General features: G+C 39.8%; 1 protein-coding gene across 1 annotated transcript in view; it reads right to left on the bottom strand.

Annotated features, from left to right (window-relative positions):
- PHEX (phosphate regulating endopeptidase X-linked) overlaps positions 1-18,271 on the bottom strand; it is a 98,582-nt gene that overhangs the window by 64,255 nt on the left and 16,056 nt on the right. The window contains exons 4-9 of the mRNA XM_056506024.1: positions 13,129-13,215; positions 11,885-12,111; positions 8,711-8,779; positions 8,043-8,159; positions 4,986-5,069; positions 4,537-4,682 (exon numbers count right to left, since the gene is read on the bottom strand). Of these exons, the coding sequence (XP_056361999.1) occupies positions 4,537-4,682; positions 4,986-5,069; positions 8,043-8,159; positions 8,711-8,779; positions 11,885-12,111; positions 13,129-13,215 (730 nt within the window). The remainder of the gene's footprint in view (positions 1-4,536; positions 4,683-4,985; positions 5,070-8,042; positions 8,160-8,710; positions 8,780-11,884; positions 12,112-13,128; positions 13,216-18,271) is intronic.

The raw sequence follows: 18,271 nt of genomic DNA, 5'->3' as shown, positions 1-18,271 counted from the left end.
GATTTGGTAAAGGACTCGAACCCCAGAAACCTCCCAAAAATCTGCCTCAGATATTTCAGCAGAGCTGAAGAATATCCTGCTGTAGCATTTATACAAATGTCACAGATTAAAAGGTTAAAGATTTGCTTCCAACCAAAAGCCCTAGGTAAAATCCTTAGCTAAATAAATCACTATCATGCAGCAATTCTGTATTACAATTTCCTTAATCACCACAAAAACCAAAATCAATTCTCTCTTCTGTGCACTTGTTTTCACACAGCAATGTTTGTTTTCCCAACATTTGGGTAGGGAAACCTCTCTCAAACTGGTAGTGAATGAAAGACTGAAATTCATAAAGGCTGGGTCTCAAAAAGGTGACTTATTGAAAGACAGTAATATCAACAAGAATTCAGAAATGTTTGTGTCATGTATAAGTAGTGAAGGCAGATGACAATTGCAGGAAATATAATTAATTTGGATTGTTTTAATTTGGGGAGGAAAAGGCTGACACATCCTAAACCCAAGCTGTCTGACAAGACAGTAATAATTCCAGACTGCAACCACAGCAGAATGCATTGAACATCAGGGAGGCTCCATTTCAATGCTCATTAATGGGGGGTGGGCAGCAGGTGGAAAGGTTGAGGGTGTTTATTGGCTTGTGTTTGAAGCAGAGTGTGCTTTAGTTTGTTCTTCAAAACAAAATAAAACAGTAATTTATCTGAATTTGTTTACCTATTTGAGGGATGATTATTTTACATTTTGGGCTAACCATGCCAACTTCAAATCACTTGGTTATCTTCAGATGGCTGAAAAACTGACACTGTTTGCTGATAAAGTTACTACACTGCAGATCTTGGGGTGATTTTCATTCCTGTTTCACAAATAAGTTCACTGAGGCCCAGAGAAGTTAATCTCTACACATGGAGCAAAATCCAGTGCACAAATAAAACATAAAAATCCTCTCTGCTCTTTCAATGAGACCAGACTATTTGTTGTTGTAACCTTTCAGAAGAGTACACTCTATTTTAACTTCTAAATGCCTGTTGCAGAAAGTGTAGGCTCACTTCTAACCAGTATGACCCTTATTGTGGCACACTCTCAAAGGAAGTGGTACAGAGATTGTTTGCTGGGACAGTTAAAATTATACCAGTACTTATGAATATTTACTAAAGTACTTTCTGTCCTGTCTGAGAATAAAGTAGGTTGCTCATGTAAAATTCTGTGAGTTTGCAATATTTTAATCAACAGGCATGGTAGCAATTAAAGAGGACAGATTTAATATGAGATAGGTGGGAAAATTAATTGACATTTAAAGAAAAATATCTCTTTCACAAATTTTAGATCTGTTTGAAAATCGTATTCAGAATTGAGTCACGAATCAAATTATAAGTACTGAAAAACTTTTGCCTCTATTGCTAGAGGCACTAATTCAAGACAAATTACTGTAACTTCTCTAATGTTTCAGATAAAGACTAAGACCAGAAAAGAGATCTAGTGCCTCCATCCATCTCTGAAAAAATTCTTCATATGCTATATGAATTAGAGTTCTTCTCAGTTAATAGTCCCATAGTGCAAAGATATGGGAAGGTAAGACAAAAGAAAAGGGGCCCACAAGAAAGCTGGAGAGGGACATTTTAGACATTTTACAGGGATATATAGTGATAAGGGGGACTGGCTTTAGACTGAAAAGGGATAAATTTATCAGCTATTAGGAGGAAATTTTTTACTGTAAGGGAGATGAGGCACTGGACAGGTTTCCCAATGAAGCTGTGGATGCCCCATCCCTGGAAGTGTTGAAGCCAGGCTGCCCTTGCCCTTAAGGATGGGCCATCAAATGGGGCTCTGAGCAGCCAGCCTAGGGCAAGGTGTCCTGCCTGTGGCAGGAGTGTTGAAATGAGGTAATCTATAGGGTGCCTTCCAATCCAAACCATTCCACAATTCCATGAAATTAATTATGCAGTCTGAGATCCATGAGAATGATAAAGCTGCTTCTTTCCACAGTTGCAAAGACCTCCAGAAAGGATGCAATTTAGAGTACCCTGTTTATGGCTCACATAAAGCACCAGCACACAGGTAACAGGGAAGGGATATAAACTCCTAATTAGTGCCAGCACAGTTCTATCTCCCCTCTCACATGGCACAGCTGTACTGGAGCTCTGCCATTGCTCATCTACATCACAGCTACATACACACATCTCTTCTTCCTGTAATAGAGATAAACCCCATGGAAAATGAACAAGTAGACCAAAAAGCTGAAGGAATCCCTGAAGGCTTCTTACAAAGAAGGTGTGACTTACAGCACCTGGCATGACTAAGGCTGGCTACCCCCAGTGATGGCAACTCTGATGGAAACTCTTGCAGGCTGCTTGCTGAGCTGCTGGGGCAGCTGGCCACGGGGAGCCCAGGAGTCACAGCAGAGCCCTGACCTCTGACCACCCTGCACACCCATTTCAAACTCCACACAGAAACCTGATTACATGCAGTTAAGTAAAATTCTGCTAAATTCATACTACACCATTTTAATGTGCTCTCTTCTAGTGATATTGCCCTGTGAATGATTTCACAATTCAAGATTGCTCAGCAGGTTCTCTGAGGGAGAAATTTTTAATACAAGGATTGTGAGTCTGTACAACTTGCCACCTCCAACACAAACTGCTTCTGCAGCCAGATTTAATTTTCACTCCACTCTTTCCTCCACCTGAAATAAACTTAATGAAATGCTTTACCAGACCACTGGGTAAAATACTGGGGCATGAATATTTTTGTACATTTTGAATAGTACCCAGGCTAGCAGGGTGCTCATTCAGGGACACACAAGGCACTGGAATAAAAGCATAATTTAGGGATAGCCTTGTAACTGAAAAGAATATGAACCTGGTGAAAGTACCTGCTTTTACTAATGACACTCCATTTCCTGAAATGATGGTAAGACAATTCCCATTACAAACACTGAAGCAAATCTAGAATTTTGAAATGCTTTTCTAGGAATTTCATGTCTAGATATTTACAGTAACAAATCAAATTCATGTTGTTTACATTAAATAAATCTTTAAAATGTCATGTGGAGAATGAAAGATGAGATTACCTAAAAGAAAACATTCTTGTTAAGCTTTCAGGGTTCACCCTACAGGGAAATGTTGAGACCTCATTGATAGGAGTTCACAATGAGATGATTTCCTAATTTTCTCAGGCCAGATAGCAAGGTTACCTCTGACATTTTAAGTCATGAACATTATCACCTAATAGATAAACATGATCTTGGTTATCATGCCTGGGCTGTTTGGATACATTTTACATGCAAGAATTTGAAGCCTGCTTGAGTTCAGTTTGGTACTATTTGCCATTTCTAACATTTTATGATGCAAATTTCTTAGGATAAGACTGGGCAGAAAATGCCTAAGCCATTAACACCTATAACATATGCAGTGTGAATACTGGAACTGATTTTGCTCACCCTCTTCCCCTGACCTGTGAGGTCAGAAACCTGAGCTTTGATAAAGACATTGAAATTATTTCAGGTCATCACTCCAGCCTCCTTTTGCCACGACACACAGGCTGGCTTAGCTTCTCTTGAATACTCAGATTTTCCTTGAATAAGAAACTAATGGAAAAAGTCTGCAGGTACTACTCTGTAGTTACAGAATATATTTGCATGTAAGTGTATATGCAGAGAATAACTAATTCCCTGTTAACTTGCTAGATATGCATCCTCCAAATGAGACATTCATACCCACCAATGTAACAAACTTTGAGTTAGAAAGTAAATCATTTTTAAAACTTTCTTCAGTAGATGAATATTGGTGGCAGAAATGCTACTTATTTGAATATTTTTTAAAAAAGGATATTTGATGATCTGTAGGCAAATCAGTAATTTTTATTTTTCTAATGGTTTGATTTGTGTGCTATTTTTTACAGGCACTATGAATTAATGTAAACATTCCATCATAGAGACACATAGCAACAATATAAGAATAATCTTTGTCTTTTTTTCCCTGAAATACATTTGGTTGTGGCCATACTATACAATCAGCAAAGACTGATACTTGGAGACAGCATCTTAACAAAATTTATTTTGAAGTTCAGTACCATGCCTCAGAGAGCAAAGTATCACAGAAATCCTTTAGATGTCATCAGTAAGGATGTTTCAAATGGGATGTTACTGTTTCATCACTGCCCAAAGCTGTCTGGCTTCCCTGTGCAAAGCACATCTGCCAAGTTTAGTCTAAGATACCTGCATTTCACAAATATGTTCTACAGGTGTAAATGATTTCACAAGATACAAGACCCTATACAAGTGAGAGATGCTGAATGCACCTGGAAAAGAGCAGCTTTACTGCAACCTGTGTTAACCAGGGAAGAAATGTGTTGAAATTGAAAATTCTCCTGCTGTGCACAAGGTAATATCTAAATCCTCATTCAGACAAAATCAAACAGACTGTTTGCCTAGAGACTTGATTCCAAGAATAGCTGAAACTCATGAAAAAAAAAAAAAATAGAAAAAGTACAGCATTTTATGTGCCCTTACAAGTGAGGATAAAACCATCATAGAATCCTTACTTTTTCCTTTCATTTTCTAGTATCCTGAATAAATCTTTGAAGTACTGGGGAACACGGACAATCACATTTTCTGAAGGACCTATATCTTTAAGCTCAGGATAGAGCTTGGTGTCAATCACCTTCTTGATGTATCCCAGCCAGTCAAACTGCAATGACAAACAGAAGGCTGGTTAAAGCAGATTATGAAGAGAGATGATTTATTAACTAAGTTACTTTAAAATTAATAGTTTCAATGCTTTACTTTAAACTTAGAAACTATCACACTTTGTCATTATATATGTTTTCAATCCTCATTAAAGTTGGAACTGTATTTAAAAGAACATACACTGTAAATGAGCACACACATTCCTAATGATACATCTTCAACATGCTGCACTGAACACTAAAGACAGTTTTAATTATGCAGGTCAGACATTAAAAGAATATTTTTTCAGTTATCCCCAACCAACCTGTGGGATCATGGCACTGAGCTCTGATATGTTCATTTTATTGTACATCACCTCACTTGTTCGATTTTCATATGGAATCATGATCTGGTGAAGAGAAAAAAATGCACAAAACCATCAAAACAAGGTTTATCTTGCAGGGACTCTTACATCATTACCATCCTTCCTAATCCCAGCACAGAAGTATCTCACCACCTGTTTTCTAAGCATTTTTGGCATTAACCTCTGTTTCTGAGGATTGCATTTAACTAGAAGAAAGGGAACATAATCCCTTTTACATTTAACTAATTACTGGGAAATTTAATGAGCTGCATGTCTTCTTTGGACTTACTAGACTGACTTAGCTAAGGAAAGACATGTTAATACATAAAAGTACACCTTGACCATTAGTACTCATTCATTCCTGACTACCAAGTAGAAGCCAACTTCAGATTTAATAGATCAAATCTGAGATAGGTGCATCTTCCTAACTGGAAATGCATCTCGTGTCTTGGATTGGAATGTGTTCTTGCTAGGGCTTTACTCCAGCTGGAGGAAGAGCCACGAGTTTTTCCTCATTTTACCCCATCCTCCTGATTTCCATAGCAGGAAACCTGAGTGTATAGGCCAGACATGAATAAAGCATTCCCCAGCCAGGCCTCTCCTCTGGTGACCAGAGAAGCCAGACCTCAAGTTCCTCTGCAGTGTCCAAGGACAGCAAAAGAAATCCTAAATATGAAGCAAGGCCTTGTATAACTGACAGAAGGGCATGCAGACCCCAAGACAGCCCTGTGGTTCATAAGTGAAACAAACAAAGTACAAGATATAGCTCAAAATTTTCTCAGTGTTCAAGAGAAACAAAATTCCTGATGACAATTCCAACCCTGCTGTAAGGTAAATCCTATACAGCAGGCTGTATGCTGGGCAGTCTAAAGGACAGAGATTGATGCCAGACTAATCAGACAGCTGGCACTTCTCCAACCAAAATTCTCCAGTAAGTGTTTATAGCTTTAGTATTGCTCAAGCCACAGAGGAAAAAATTTGCTTTCTTTTCCCTTTCTGCAAATTTCATTTTTCTGAAAAATCTTTAAACACTTCTTGAAGCTATTTACTCCCTTCCTCTCAAAACTTTCCCTCTTGCTCCAGTGATTCAAACTTAATAAAAATCTTCCTTGTACACAGCAAGCTCTCTCAAAGCCTGCCACTCCTTCCTATATCCAAAGTATCCTTGCTGCCTCTTCCTGAGCATAGAAATTCTCCATTACATGTGTTTATTTGAAAAAATGCAGAGGAACACAGGATGCAGTAAAACCTCCAGTGACAAACAGGACTACCTCCATCCCAGTAAGATGTTTATATAACCATCATGTTGATTAGGGTTTATGCAACAATCCATGTCCATTGACTCATGCCTAATATCTGGATAGATATTAGGAGGATTATTTTTACTAAAAGAACCTGTAAGCAAGCATGGCTTGTTGCATAACAATGTGCATTACTGATGCTGAGGGTTGGTACATGACCCATGTCATCTCACATGGCAGCTGCACTTACATACTTGGTGGGTTAATGCTCTGTAAGACACTTGTTAAGCAAAGCATCAGAGCTACCAGAGCTAAGGATGCATCTTCTTATGCCATCACTGATGAACAGAAGAAATATTTACTGTTTTTCAAGTGTGCTGGGTCACAAGGAAGTGTTTGTACATTAGTCCATCCATGCTAAGTAACTGAAAATGGATATTGGACTTGGCTTAGACATTTGACAAAATTTCATCCCTTTCAGAAGAGAGATGGAAACACTGATTGGATACTATTGTGGGTGGCCCTTACTTCTGTACAAACACCACTAAGAAGCATCCTGTAGACTACATCAGAAGAATGCAGATAAAAGACATCTGCTGCATCACCTGTGCCATGCAAAGGGCTTCTGTGCTAACAGGGGAGCAGCATTTCACAGGGATAGCTTCTTTCCTGGCCAATATGAAGGAATACTCAGCTCAGCTGGCAGTTCTGCAAACCAGCATCAAGTCTGTACCCTTACTTTTGCTGGTTTCCCAGCACTGAGGCCAACTTTTCTCTCTAGTTTTAGTAGAGGTTGAAATTATAACAAACTTGCTGCTCCCATCAGTGGGATTCCTGTAGCAACCACACTGAAACAGAGATATGGAGAAGAAAAAACTCTCCTTCAATCTTCAATAATCCTGTGTCCTAAACTAAACTCCTCTCAAAAATGTCACCAAGTAAATGTCAGAACCAAGTACCAGATTTAAATAATTTTGGCTTTACTAAATTCAACAGCTCTCCTAAATCAAAACTTGTGAGTTTTTTCATCCATTCTCCCAGACTACTGCATGAAAACACTGCAGGATCTAAGGATGGTACTGCTGTAAACACCTCTCTCTCACACCAAGATCCAACATCCCACCTCAGTCTTGCACTGCTTTTAGACTTTTCCACAGAGAATCAGCTCAGTCTGCTTCTTAAGCAACAAAGCAATATGTTCTCAACACAGGTCCACAGCAGGAGCTCAGAGTCTACACAGCTTCAAATTTATAGAATCACTTAGGTTGGAAAAGACATGTAAGGCCTTGAGTTATATTTTTCCAGCTGCCCAGTGGGTACCAGTGAATTGGTGCAGATGCACTTCAGCTGGGATATTGATCTCATAGTCTTTTTGGAAGGAGAAGCCTTAATTCCTATGGGACCATCCTCAGGCATTTCCACAGTTTCTAACACACCAACAAGCCCTGTATCTCTGTTGCCATATGGATCTCCATTCCCCAGCTCCACTGAGATGGCAGGCCAAAGGACCTTGCTAATAAATACACCATCCCTTAAACATTGCCATGCCACCACCAGGCTTGCCTCTGGTCAGCCTGGCTGATATTACAGTTTAAAACACCAAGGGTATTTGGCTAAAGTTTTTCCCTTGAAAATAAAATTTATAGTTTAACAATTAACTAAGAGAGAAATATTATTCATGCTTTCTTCATCAGGATCTGCCTCTAAAATCCCTATTGCTAATGCTGTTGATATAATGGATTTTCATTTCAAGAAAGGTTTTTATCAGATTACCAACCTCTGCTATTTTAACTTCCAGTTTCAGAACTGATTTCATGTCAGATTCAGCTCGGGAGGCGTTTGCACCCAGGAGCACTGCTGTGTCAACCATGAACTGCAAAAAGGCATCTCGGTACTGTGAGGGAAGAGAAAGGCTGAAATGACAACAGGGCTTGCTCCTGAGCAGAGTTGTAGCAGGAGACCAGAAATCCCCAGCTATAGGAAGCAGTTTAATACTTTCATGCCTTAGGAATTAAGGTTGTGCTTTCCTTACCTTGAATGCCAAGCAAGCTCAAAAGTAGAAATATCACTGTAAAAATACCATGCATGACAGAGATAACTGCTGTGGTTCAGGGAGTACAAATCTCAGGAAATGCAAGTGACAGTTCTGGATTAGACTGACAACTTTTGGCTCTTACAAATGGATTAGACAATGTGTAAAATGTACATCAGTATTTTAGGTCAGCTAATACAGTAACCACCATGGGACAGAAGTACTTGTATACAAGTGCAAGCTTCATTTAGGAAACTCTGCAACTGTGTTTTGATAGAAGTGGTGTTTTCTGCTAGATACCCTTCAAACAAAGTACAACCCTTTCTCAGTTTGGAGCTCAATAAAACAAAACCAACAGTGAAAAAAGATGAGGGTGAAAATGGTGGCTCTATTTTCCAGCTGACAATACTTACAGATTTGGCTTCTGTGGTATTTTCTAGGTAATCCTCTCGAGATGCCAGAGAGAGGCTTGCTTGATCAAGCTGTTATAAACAACACAAAGTAACATTTAACAGCTGAATTCATCAGATTCAAAGATAAACTGATAAGCAACTTTGAAAGGGCTCATGTTTTTCTGGCAATTATGGTAGTTGTGTGCAAATATCTAACAGATAAAACACTGCACCAGTCTGAGTTAGACAGGATTTCAAAACAACAGGAAAATGCTATGCTGTGCTGACAGGTATTAACTAAATCTCATTACTGTGATCTGAGGAGCCTCAGATGACCCTGCAATAGCTAAGCCACCTAAAGAAAAGAACCACAGGTGTGATTTAAAGCAGCTGCCTCAGTGAGTAGGAAATGTAAATGGCTCTGCAGGATCAAGCCACTGGTGTTGATGACATGCATCCATCCTGTGCCTGTTTCAGGGGTACAAGAGGCAGCTGGGGCCACACCAGCCCAGTGCATGCACCAAACACCCCTGAGTGCTGGAGATGACAGCTGCTGTCTCTCTGGGAGGCATCACTGGGTTTTTTGCTGAAACTGAGGTTACACTTTGGAGCTTCACTTTTGAGCACTGGGTGCTGTAGTCAGTCTTTGAGCAGTTGAACTGACACTGAAGGGGCTGCCAGCCAGGACTGCATGCCAGGATGTTGTTATGTCCCCACTACTTTGGCTGAAGGTGTCTGGTAGTCCAGATGAATCTTTGACCTTCACTTATCTTTTCCATCTAAACATGGACCAGATTTTCTGGTCTACATTCACCCTAACATTGGACTTAGGCCTGAAAGTTTGAGATGCACATTTAGTGTTTTTGAGTGAAACATCTACATGGGATTGTTTGCATACTTTTTCAAATTCCTAACCAGGAAAAACTCTACACAGCATATATTTTATAATTATTACTGGGAACTGAGATTTCCCAGAACTTTTCAATGTAATCAAGTCAGGTTAGGGTATGGAAGCCAGAGCTGAAAACTTAAATCAACCAGCTTCCAAACTCTGAATAATACACTGATTGGAGCAGAAAAAACTGCTTTGATGTTTTCTGAACATTTTTGGTTTGATGCTGCAATTGTTTTTAAAAGATAAGTCTAGTGACAATAGATTGCATTTATTTATACAATTCATATAAGTATTTTTTAATCTTTTAATCTACTTTAAGTGATTCATATTTCACATTTTCTACAAGTAACAAATAAATGAAACTTAGAATTTAAAGTTAATAAATAAATGTAATACTTTCCTCTACTAGCTGATATTCGTAACCTTTAAAATATATCATAAACAAATAAAATAAACCATCCTCAAAAAGGAGTAATTGTCATACTGAGTGCAACTTTCATTCTTTGGAAAACAGCATCACTGTCTTTTCTCAGTACAATGATGCAAAAAGAATATACTCATGCTTTTTGTACATCTGTCTTTGAAATAGTTAACTTAGATTATTTAGGGAATTTCAATTATGTAACTGTTACATTAAATGCTCATTCAAATTCCCTGGTCTTAAGAATTAGATTTGACAGCACATTAAACCAAGAGAGCAAAAATATGAGAAATAAACAGAAAAAGTTAGCCAACTGCTTCAGCACTCATGAAAAAAAAAAATAATGTTGAATGGTGAATAAGGTTTTATTTGGAGTTTCCACTTCTTTTATGACCCATTGATGATTTTGCAATGCTGAACAAAAAGAATTTTGCAATAAAAGCCATTTTCACAAGCAGATTGAAATACTCTATGGTACATCTACACCCCAGGGAATTTGTTAAAACATGGAGAAAGTAGAACACTGGCTGATGCATTCTGCAGATAAAAGTCCTAATCAAATTAACATCAGAATACCCTACAGAATAATATGTTATTCACAGCATGTAGTGCTTCAGTTAGACATTTAATTCCTAGGTGCCTCTAAGCACAGGGAGAGAAGGTACTGCTGGTTATAAATCACTTCCAAGAGACCAGCAGTGAGGATGTCCCTGCCCAGCCATCAGCTGACAGGTGACTTGAACTGAAATATTATGACAGGAGATACTCAAACAAACATCTCCCTGATTCTACTGCTTCAGTTCTCTTAAAGAGAAGAAAATCTGACAGGATCTCAACAGCAGTGTAGCAGAATGACACCTTTAATACAGCAAACTGTTGATCTGCTGTTGACTATCCAGGAAAATGTCCTAGAGATGGGGAAAAGTTACCCTTCAACTTTATGCCAGTTAAATGCCTCAGTCAAAAGACATATGGAAGAGCTGACTTAGAACTGACATCCACTCCAGTGCCACCACAGTCCCTAAATACAGGGAGGTATTCTTGGCTATAGTCCTACAGCTAGCCAAGATGCTTGCAAAATAAGGATCATAGATCCTATTTTGCTGTGATGAATGCCAACTTTCTTATTTGTTCCCTCTCTCTTGCCTTCATGAACTATTTTCTTGTTGCCATGGAGGGAGGATCTGCTCTGGATACTCATCTGAAGTTCTTAAACAACAATGCTTTTGGCCCAGGCATTCAGTCTTGCCACAGTTATACAATTTTTTGTGGAGTTTTGTCAGACTACAGGGAGGCAGCATTTCTTGAGTTTTTTTCTTACTTAACTGTTGTGTAATGCCGTGCACTGTTAACAAATTGGTAATGTTTTTGTCTAAAGGCAATAGCATTTCAGGAAAAGGGTAAATTCTATTATTCCATGTTTAAAAGCACTTGGGATAAATCTGTGTTGTAAGGTACTGTATAAGCACCAGATTAAGTGTTTCCATCTCAAAAAAAAACAGCTTAAGTTCAAAATATCTGCTAGTGATGGACCATTTTTCATCCTCACAGACAAAAAGTATTGTTCATGCAACCAATGAGCCATAAGCAGCACACAGAATTAGATATTGACTTCTTATTCTCATGCACATAGACCCTGGCTATTGGTCTACTGGGACATTATTATGCTTTTTCTGTTTGAAAGAAGAAAACTTGTACAGAAATACTTTTGAATAGCATGTGGTTGCTTGTGGCTTCTACATTCCCATAAACTGGCACCTACATCCATCTGCAAGCCAGGAGACAATAACAACAATGATATGTAAGGATTTGGTGCATGTTCTTGAAAAAGAGACCATGAAACAGCCTGCAAAGCAGCCAGCAGAATTCTGCCCTGTACCTTCAGGATGTAGCGGTTGGAGATCTTGTCGTCGGCAGCCACGTACAAACGCAGGAACACGGAGCTGCTGTGCTGGCCACGGAGAGTGGCCAGGGCTTGCACCAGGCTGAACCTCCTCTCTGACCACAGCCCCTCTGGCCCAAGGCTGGATTCCAGCACAGGCCAGCGGAAGGGGGAGTGTTTCAGAATGCTTAGCAGGGGTTTCACATCGGCTTTTTCAATTTTATCTGAAATGTCAAAGTGTGACAACAATTACATTCCAGACAATTCAAGCCCAGCAGCAGCCACAAAAGACAAAGATTTATTGGCATCGATTGATTTCCAGGCAAGGCAACCACAAGAGCTGAAACTCAAAGCCTCTGCTCTGCCTGTGAGCACAGCAGCATAGGAGTCCAATCCTGTTTATCAAGAATAAGAGAGGCAAGTAAATGCCTTTCAAAAAAGGCAAAGGTTGGAATTAGCTAAATTTAAAAAAATCCTACTCCTTGCTTAGGAATGAGCATAGAAACTTCACTGTTTTTGGGGAGGGGGTTATTGCTCATACTCAAAGCTAGAGGGGCAGCATTTGGGCACCAAGGCTGTAGAGCAGCTGTCTCACTGGCAGATGGGCCATGCTGAAAGAAAACTGTGCAGGAAATAAATCCTAAAAAGTCAGAAGGACAAAGGGGATTCCCAAGCCTTCTTTCACCTCTGCAGCTACCTAAGAGTAGTGATGTGTCCCAAATTAGTGTACCTTACCTTACAGCAGCATTTACAGCTAAGGAAAAGCACTGCATACGTGGCCAGCTTGCTTGACATGCAGATACTAAAGCTAAAGAGTCCAGACCTGTCTATACCCAGCCCTGGGGTAGTGTTTGATTAAACAGATTTAGAGAAATGTAGAAGGTGATAGCAACACACTCTTGAAAATAGCAGTATGAGAATTTCACCAGAGGGTTCCTCTGATTTAATAACCTCAGGCACTAAACCCACAACCCTGGGACACAGTTTAACATCCTTTTGCACAGATAAATCTCTCTTCACAGTTCTGACAAGCAGAGGTTTCTCCAAAACTGTGCCTGGGTGCATCTCAGTCTCAATAGCCAGCTTCAGATGTGTAAAAGACCCTCTGCATTCAGTTGAACCCATATCAGTAAAATTCATGCATCTGCACAGAGCTTCACAGAGCTCTGCAGAGAGATAAAAAAGCCTGCCTTTATAAAGGCAGGGAATGCATCTACTCCCTTCTCAAACAATCCACTTACTCTCATTCATGCAGGATGCGTAAAGGATCTTGGCCTTCTGTACAGCTTCACTGTCTCGTCTTTTGCTGATGGGTTTCTCCAGCAATGCTGAAAAAACAAATAATTTTTTTCAAAACTTTGGAAAATGTAGACACTGTTTGCCTGTTTCAGCATTTGGTTTAATCATTGCATTTGTTTAATTAAGTATGAGGCTCCATGTGTACTTTATTAAGCAGTAGCACAGACATATTATGATTGCACCTTTTTCAATCCCCAACAGAGAAGGATTTTTTATTTATTTATTTTGAAGAGAACTGATATAAAGCCAAATGACAGATGCAGCTTGTTACTCATCCTCACAACCAGCTACCCTCAGCAAACTGAGGTGACAGGCAGTCATGGGGTGAGGGTGGGAACCAACACACAGAGCAGGCAGTCAGGAATTTTTTTCAAGTGGCTCAGCTTCTGGTGCTGGTACATTATGAAATCAGGACGTTACAGGATGCAAGGAGCAAGCTGTAAATGAGCCATGATGCTGCTGGAGATACAAAGCACTGTGGCTACAGGCACAGGCAGCTGAGCTTCAGAGAGATCTGTCAGCTCAGTGCTGCTCTGCTCAAGCACTTCCACGGCCAAGAGAAGCAGCAGCTCTTGAGCACAGCACAGGAACAGGGCTGGCAAGCTCTGCTGGACCTTGTTCTGGTTTTACAAGACCCAAGCAGGTCCTGCACAGCCTTACCTTGCTGTTACTGGGACCACTCAAGGAGTGGCTTTGCTGGTATCAAGTCCCTCCTGTTGTGTGCCAGCCAGAGCTAAAAAGCCTTGATAAATCCAAGACTCCCCTGCACCAAAGTACCACCCTGGGTCTCAGATGAGCAGAGGCAGCACAGTGCCAGTGTGCTGAGAGCTGTGCCCCACACAACAGGGGGAACACAAGAGTCCTGGGGGCCTGAGAATGCAGAGAACCACTGAGAGTCCCTAACACCAGCTATGGCAAGAACAAACAGACCCAAGGGCTGGACTGGGGTTAGTGCAAGCTTGTTCCTCTGCCAGGACTGGCTGGGGACATGCAGACTACTGAAGAGGTGGTGGTGATGAATAAATGCCACTTGTCCTCTCCCTTCAATCCCTTTTTTCCTTAAACAAACAAACAAAAAACCCCATTGCCCAATTAATTTGCTTAAACCCTTAAGAGATTTAATGAAATTATACCCTTTCTGTTATGAATAATATTTTTCCATAAAAATACTTCTGGAGAGGATAGCTTTGATTTCAAATCCTCAAATATTTCCCAATTTGTGAAATACAATACAATGCCAATCATCAATATATATGTTCATTGTACACAATTCTTAGCAGCATAAACAGACCTGTTCACATTTTTCAAATGGCATTTTAAAAGAAATGATAAATGAATCCTCCATAAAACTAAGGATGAAAAACTACCCCCCCAATAAAACCACTACAACAATTTCTGTCTTTGCCAGTCAGCTGTACAACCATGAAATTTTGAAGCTAATAAAATCCAATGGCTAAAACTCAAGAGAAAAACAGATTATAAGAGCCAATAAAATCAGCTCTAGAGATACAAGTGCATCAAATTGTGTTAAAATCAGACCTGGTGTTTTCCCATCAGACCATGTCATTAATGTGACATCTACCCCACCTCACTGCTGCAGAGAGTGAGCTGGGGTAGATGTTGTCAACTTGCTCAGAATTCTTTTATGAAGATAATTCTCAGTTCTGGTGACATAAAATCCACTGATCAAACATTAAAGACTTAATAACTTAGTAAGATGCTTGAATCCTATGGACACTGGACTAGGGGGTGTGATCCATGGATGACGTTTAGGCTATGGGGGTTTCCCAGCCTTAAGCTCAAATTTTCAGAAAGATTTAGAAGCTCAAACCTGGATCACTGCTTGCATCCATGATTTCTACATTAGCTAGTGTAAAACCCAAATTCAGGATTTAGAAATTTGCTTCTTATTTAGCTCACAAATACATATGGATTTTACATGCCCTTGAGTATTTAAATTCTTAAAGATGAATAGCAAGAAAAGGCAAGAATAGCAAGAAAAGGCAAGAAGCACAGCACACTGACCAGAGATATATGTAATCAATTATTCTGTCTAGAGGTTGTTTATTCAAGGAAAGAAAGTCACTAGTGTGATTGAGATCAATGCAGGCCCATCAAGCTCTCTTTAGATTAGCAGTATTGGGTGCTGTGAGTAGCCTGGCCCCAGCTGCAGGCTCTGACAATCCCACTCCATCCTTCCACGCCTGTCTGGGGTCGATGCAAGCTGCTCTCTACGGAGCAGATTTTGGGAGGCACAGCTCAGTCTCTGCTCTCCCAGCACTCTGCAAGCTGAACAAACCTGCCCCAGGGCCATCCCACACTCTCTGAGCAGTGCTTCACTCCTGACACATGGCATGCATTTCAGACTCTCATCTACAGTTAGGGAAATGCCAGCCAGGGGCACATGGAGAGCAAATTCAGCCCCTCTGAAAAAATTCACCTGAACTATAGCTGTCTGGCAGAACTGTCCTTCCACTTTGAAAAACTATAATAGCTTCAGATATCTTCTGTTTTGACTCCAATATTTAAGCAAAACCTATGCTGTCTTTCAAGGGATAGGAAGAGAAGCACCACCAAAGAGCAGGTAATGTTGTGCCTCACAAGATACCACAGATTTGCTGTTTAGGTTTTATTTTGTCTTTCTGAGCTCCAGCCTCACTAAGGAATTGTGTATAATCATACACATCCACTGAGAAGTTCATTCTGATAGGTTTTCCCCTAACTACAGTTTTCTTAAGCTTTGCCCTAGTTAGTGAGATCAGGGCTACCAACATTTCCATTAAAAGGGCTCACTTAGCACTGAGAAGGACACTGAGCTTGTTCTCGGAGCTGTCTCGCTTGCTTTCTGTTTTCTTGTTTCAATCTGAAAGTTCTAATTCCTTAAAGCAATCTTCCACTTTAGGATACCAAACTTTTACCTCTAAAGGATTGTTAGGAATAAATGGTTTTGATCAGATTAGGAAATACACATCACTCCAACAATATTGAAAATACACCCTTAAAACAATAGCTCATTTGTCAGCTCTCAATTGAATGATACAACACCAGATGTAGAATAGCAATGAGGCTGCAGAGGTTAAAAAGAAATCACAATCTAAGCTGACTTCCAGGCATCTGAAAAAGCAGAGAATTGTTATTAACATCAACCAAAATTTAACAATTTATTGCTGCTCCCGAGTTATACCACTAGCCTGCCTGCAAAGCAGAATATCCTAACCAAAAATCACCAGGACAAACAAAGTGAACCAGCATAGTTTAAGCCAGCTGAGTATACAGTTTGGATGCCATTTCCTTAGCCAAGTATATGTCTGAATGATTTTTTTAGCAAAACAGCTCTTTTTCAGTTACATCTTTCACTTTCTTCACTTTAAATTCTTTTCAAAGTCATTCCCTTTGGGATAAAAAAACATATTTTGGCCTCTGTCACTGACCTCAGCACCTCATTGTTCATGTTTCCATATGCACAGAATGCCCAAATGCAAGACTTATGATTCCCTTCACATAAAACTTAGTTATGGCAAGTGTCAACACCTATTGGCAATTGCACTCCACAGTGCTATAATAACATATCTCATTAAGCAGCTACCACTTGCACAGTTAGAAACTGGCTAAAGGTCTTCACAATATCCTAACCTTCCTGAGGCTGCAAATGCCTTCATCATTCACTTTCTTGTACCAAGGAGCTGAGGGTGCAGAAGTTCCCACTGCAGCCAAGATTCTTCAACTTTTGTCACCCCAGGTCAGGCAGGTTTGCATCATTGCACTCCCTGACTCTCATATAAAACACAAAGAATCAGCATCCCCACAAAAAAAAAAAAAAAAAAAAAAAAAAAAAAAAAAAAAAAAAAAAAAAAAAAAAAAAAAAAAAAAAATATTCCATAGCTGGGAATGATCTTCACTTGTCTGAACTGGAGATGCTCAGATATCATCAGGGAAAAAAAGGCTCAGCTGGGGGTGGGGAGCTGGGAAGGGAAGGGAAGGAAGAGAGTTTATAGAGAGTTGCCTTCACATAGTTCTTTTTCAGGGCAAGAGGGCTAAAAAAGGCCAACTTCCTGTGGTTCACCACCCTCCAGTAAACAGCAATCATCTGCTGTTAGAAGTGAGAGCAAGGCACATTGCAAAGTAAGCTCTGCCTGTGTGTTTATTTAACTGCATACTATTCTAAAGCTGCTAAGGATAGTCTTGAGGCTAAGTGTTACCTTTAATCTCACTTTCCATTTCCAGCCCTTGTTGATTTTCCAGCCCACTGTCTTGCACAGCTTCACTTTGGTTTTCAACCACCATATTTTATTTATGGCACCAAGAAATCCTGTACCTTTCCCTCTTCTGACTTGGACTGCATGAAAAAGGATTGTAAAGCCAGATTTGCAGAGAAAAGAAATGTGCACACCATTTATTCAGATTAGAAATATTGATTCAATGTATGTGTCCTGATCAGATTGTATATGTACTGTACCCTTTCAGACAGTTTTCTATATATATAGTTGTGTTGAAATCCTGAGAAATACTATGTTATTCATGAGACTTATTTCCTATTCTAGTGAGAAAAATAAAAGTTTTCTCTGCACTTTACAACCCTAGATATAGAGAAATCATTGTGTTAATAAAGAGAGTAGCATTTTTTCCATTAGTATTTGTCCTTATCCTTTTACAAACATTTGCTCTCTGTGGAAAATGCAAGCTCAGTGATATCTGACAATGATCTGAAATATATTATAATGCTTTGTATCTTGAAGAAAAATAACTCCATGTGCAAATATCCCCCAGGGAATATGCTTGGACTGTAAACAAAACAAAAATTATACAAGAACCCCAAGGGACATCCCATTTCCTGGAAAGTTGTAACCCTGGAGGAGGGAAAAGCTAGAAACAGACAAATAATTCAGCCTGAACTCCCAGGGCAATGCTAGAACAGACAGGAGTCTTGGACTGCAAAACCAGAGAAGTATCAAGTGGGGAGATGACCTTAGTGTGTACACAGGCTGGTGACACAGACTGGAACACAGCCTGCCCTTTGGCTGTCTGAATTGTTAAAACAATGCTGGACAGAGGGCAGAAAAATATCAAAACAATTGGGGTTTTCTT

The sequence above is a fragment of the Oenanthe melanoleuca genome, chromosome 1, assembly GCF_029582105.1.
Source record: "Oenanthe melanoleuca isolate GR-GAL-2019-014 chromosome 1, OMel1.0, whole genome shotgun sequence".
Lineage (NCBI taxonomy): Eukaryota > Metazoa > Chordata > Aves > Passeriformes > Muscicapidae > Oenanthe > Oenanthe melanoleuca.
The sequence above is the reverse complement of the archived record's forward strand: the minus strand, read 5'-3'. Positions and strand labels throughout refer to the sequence as shown.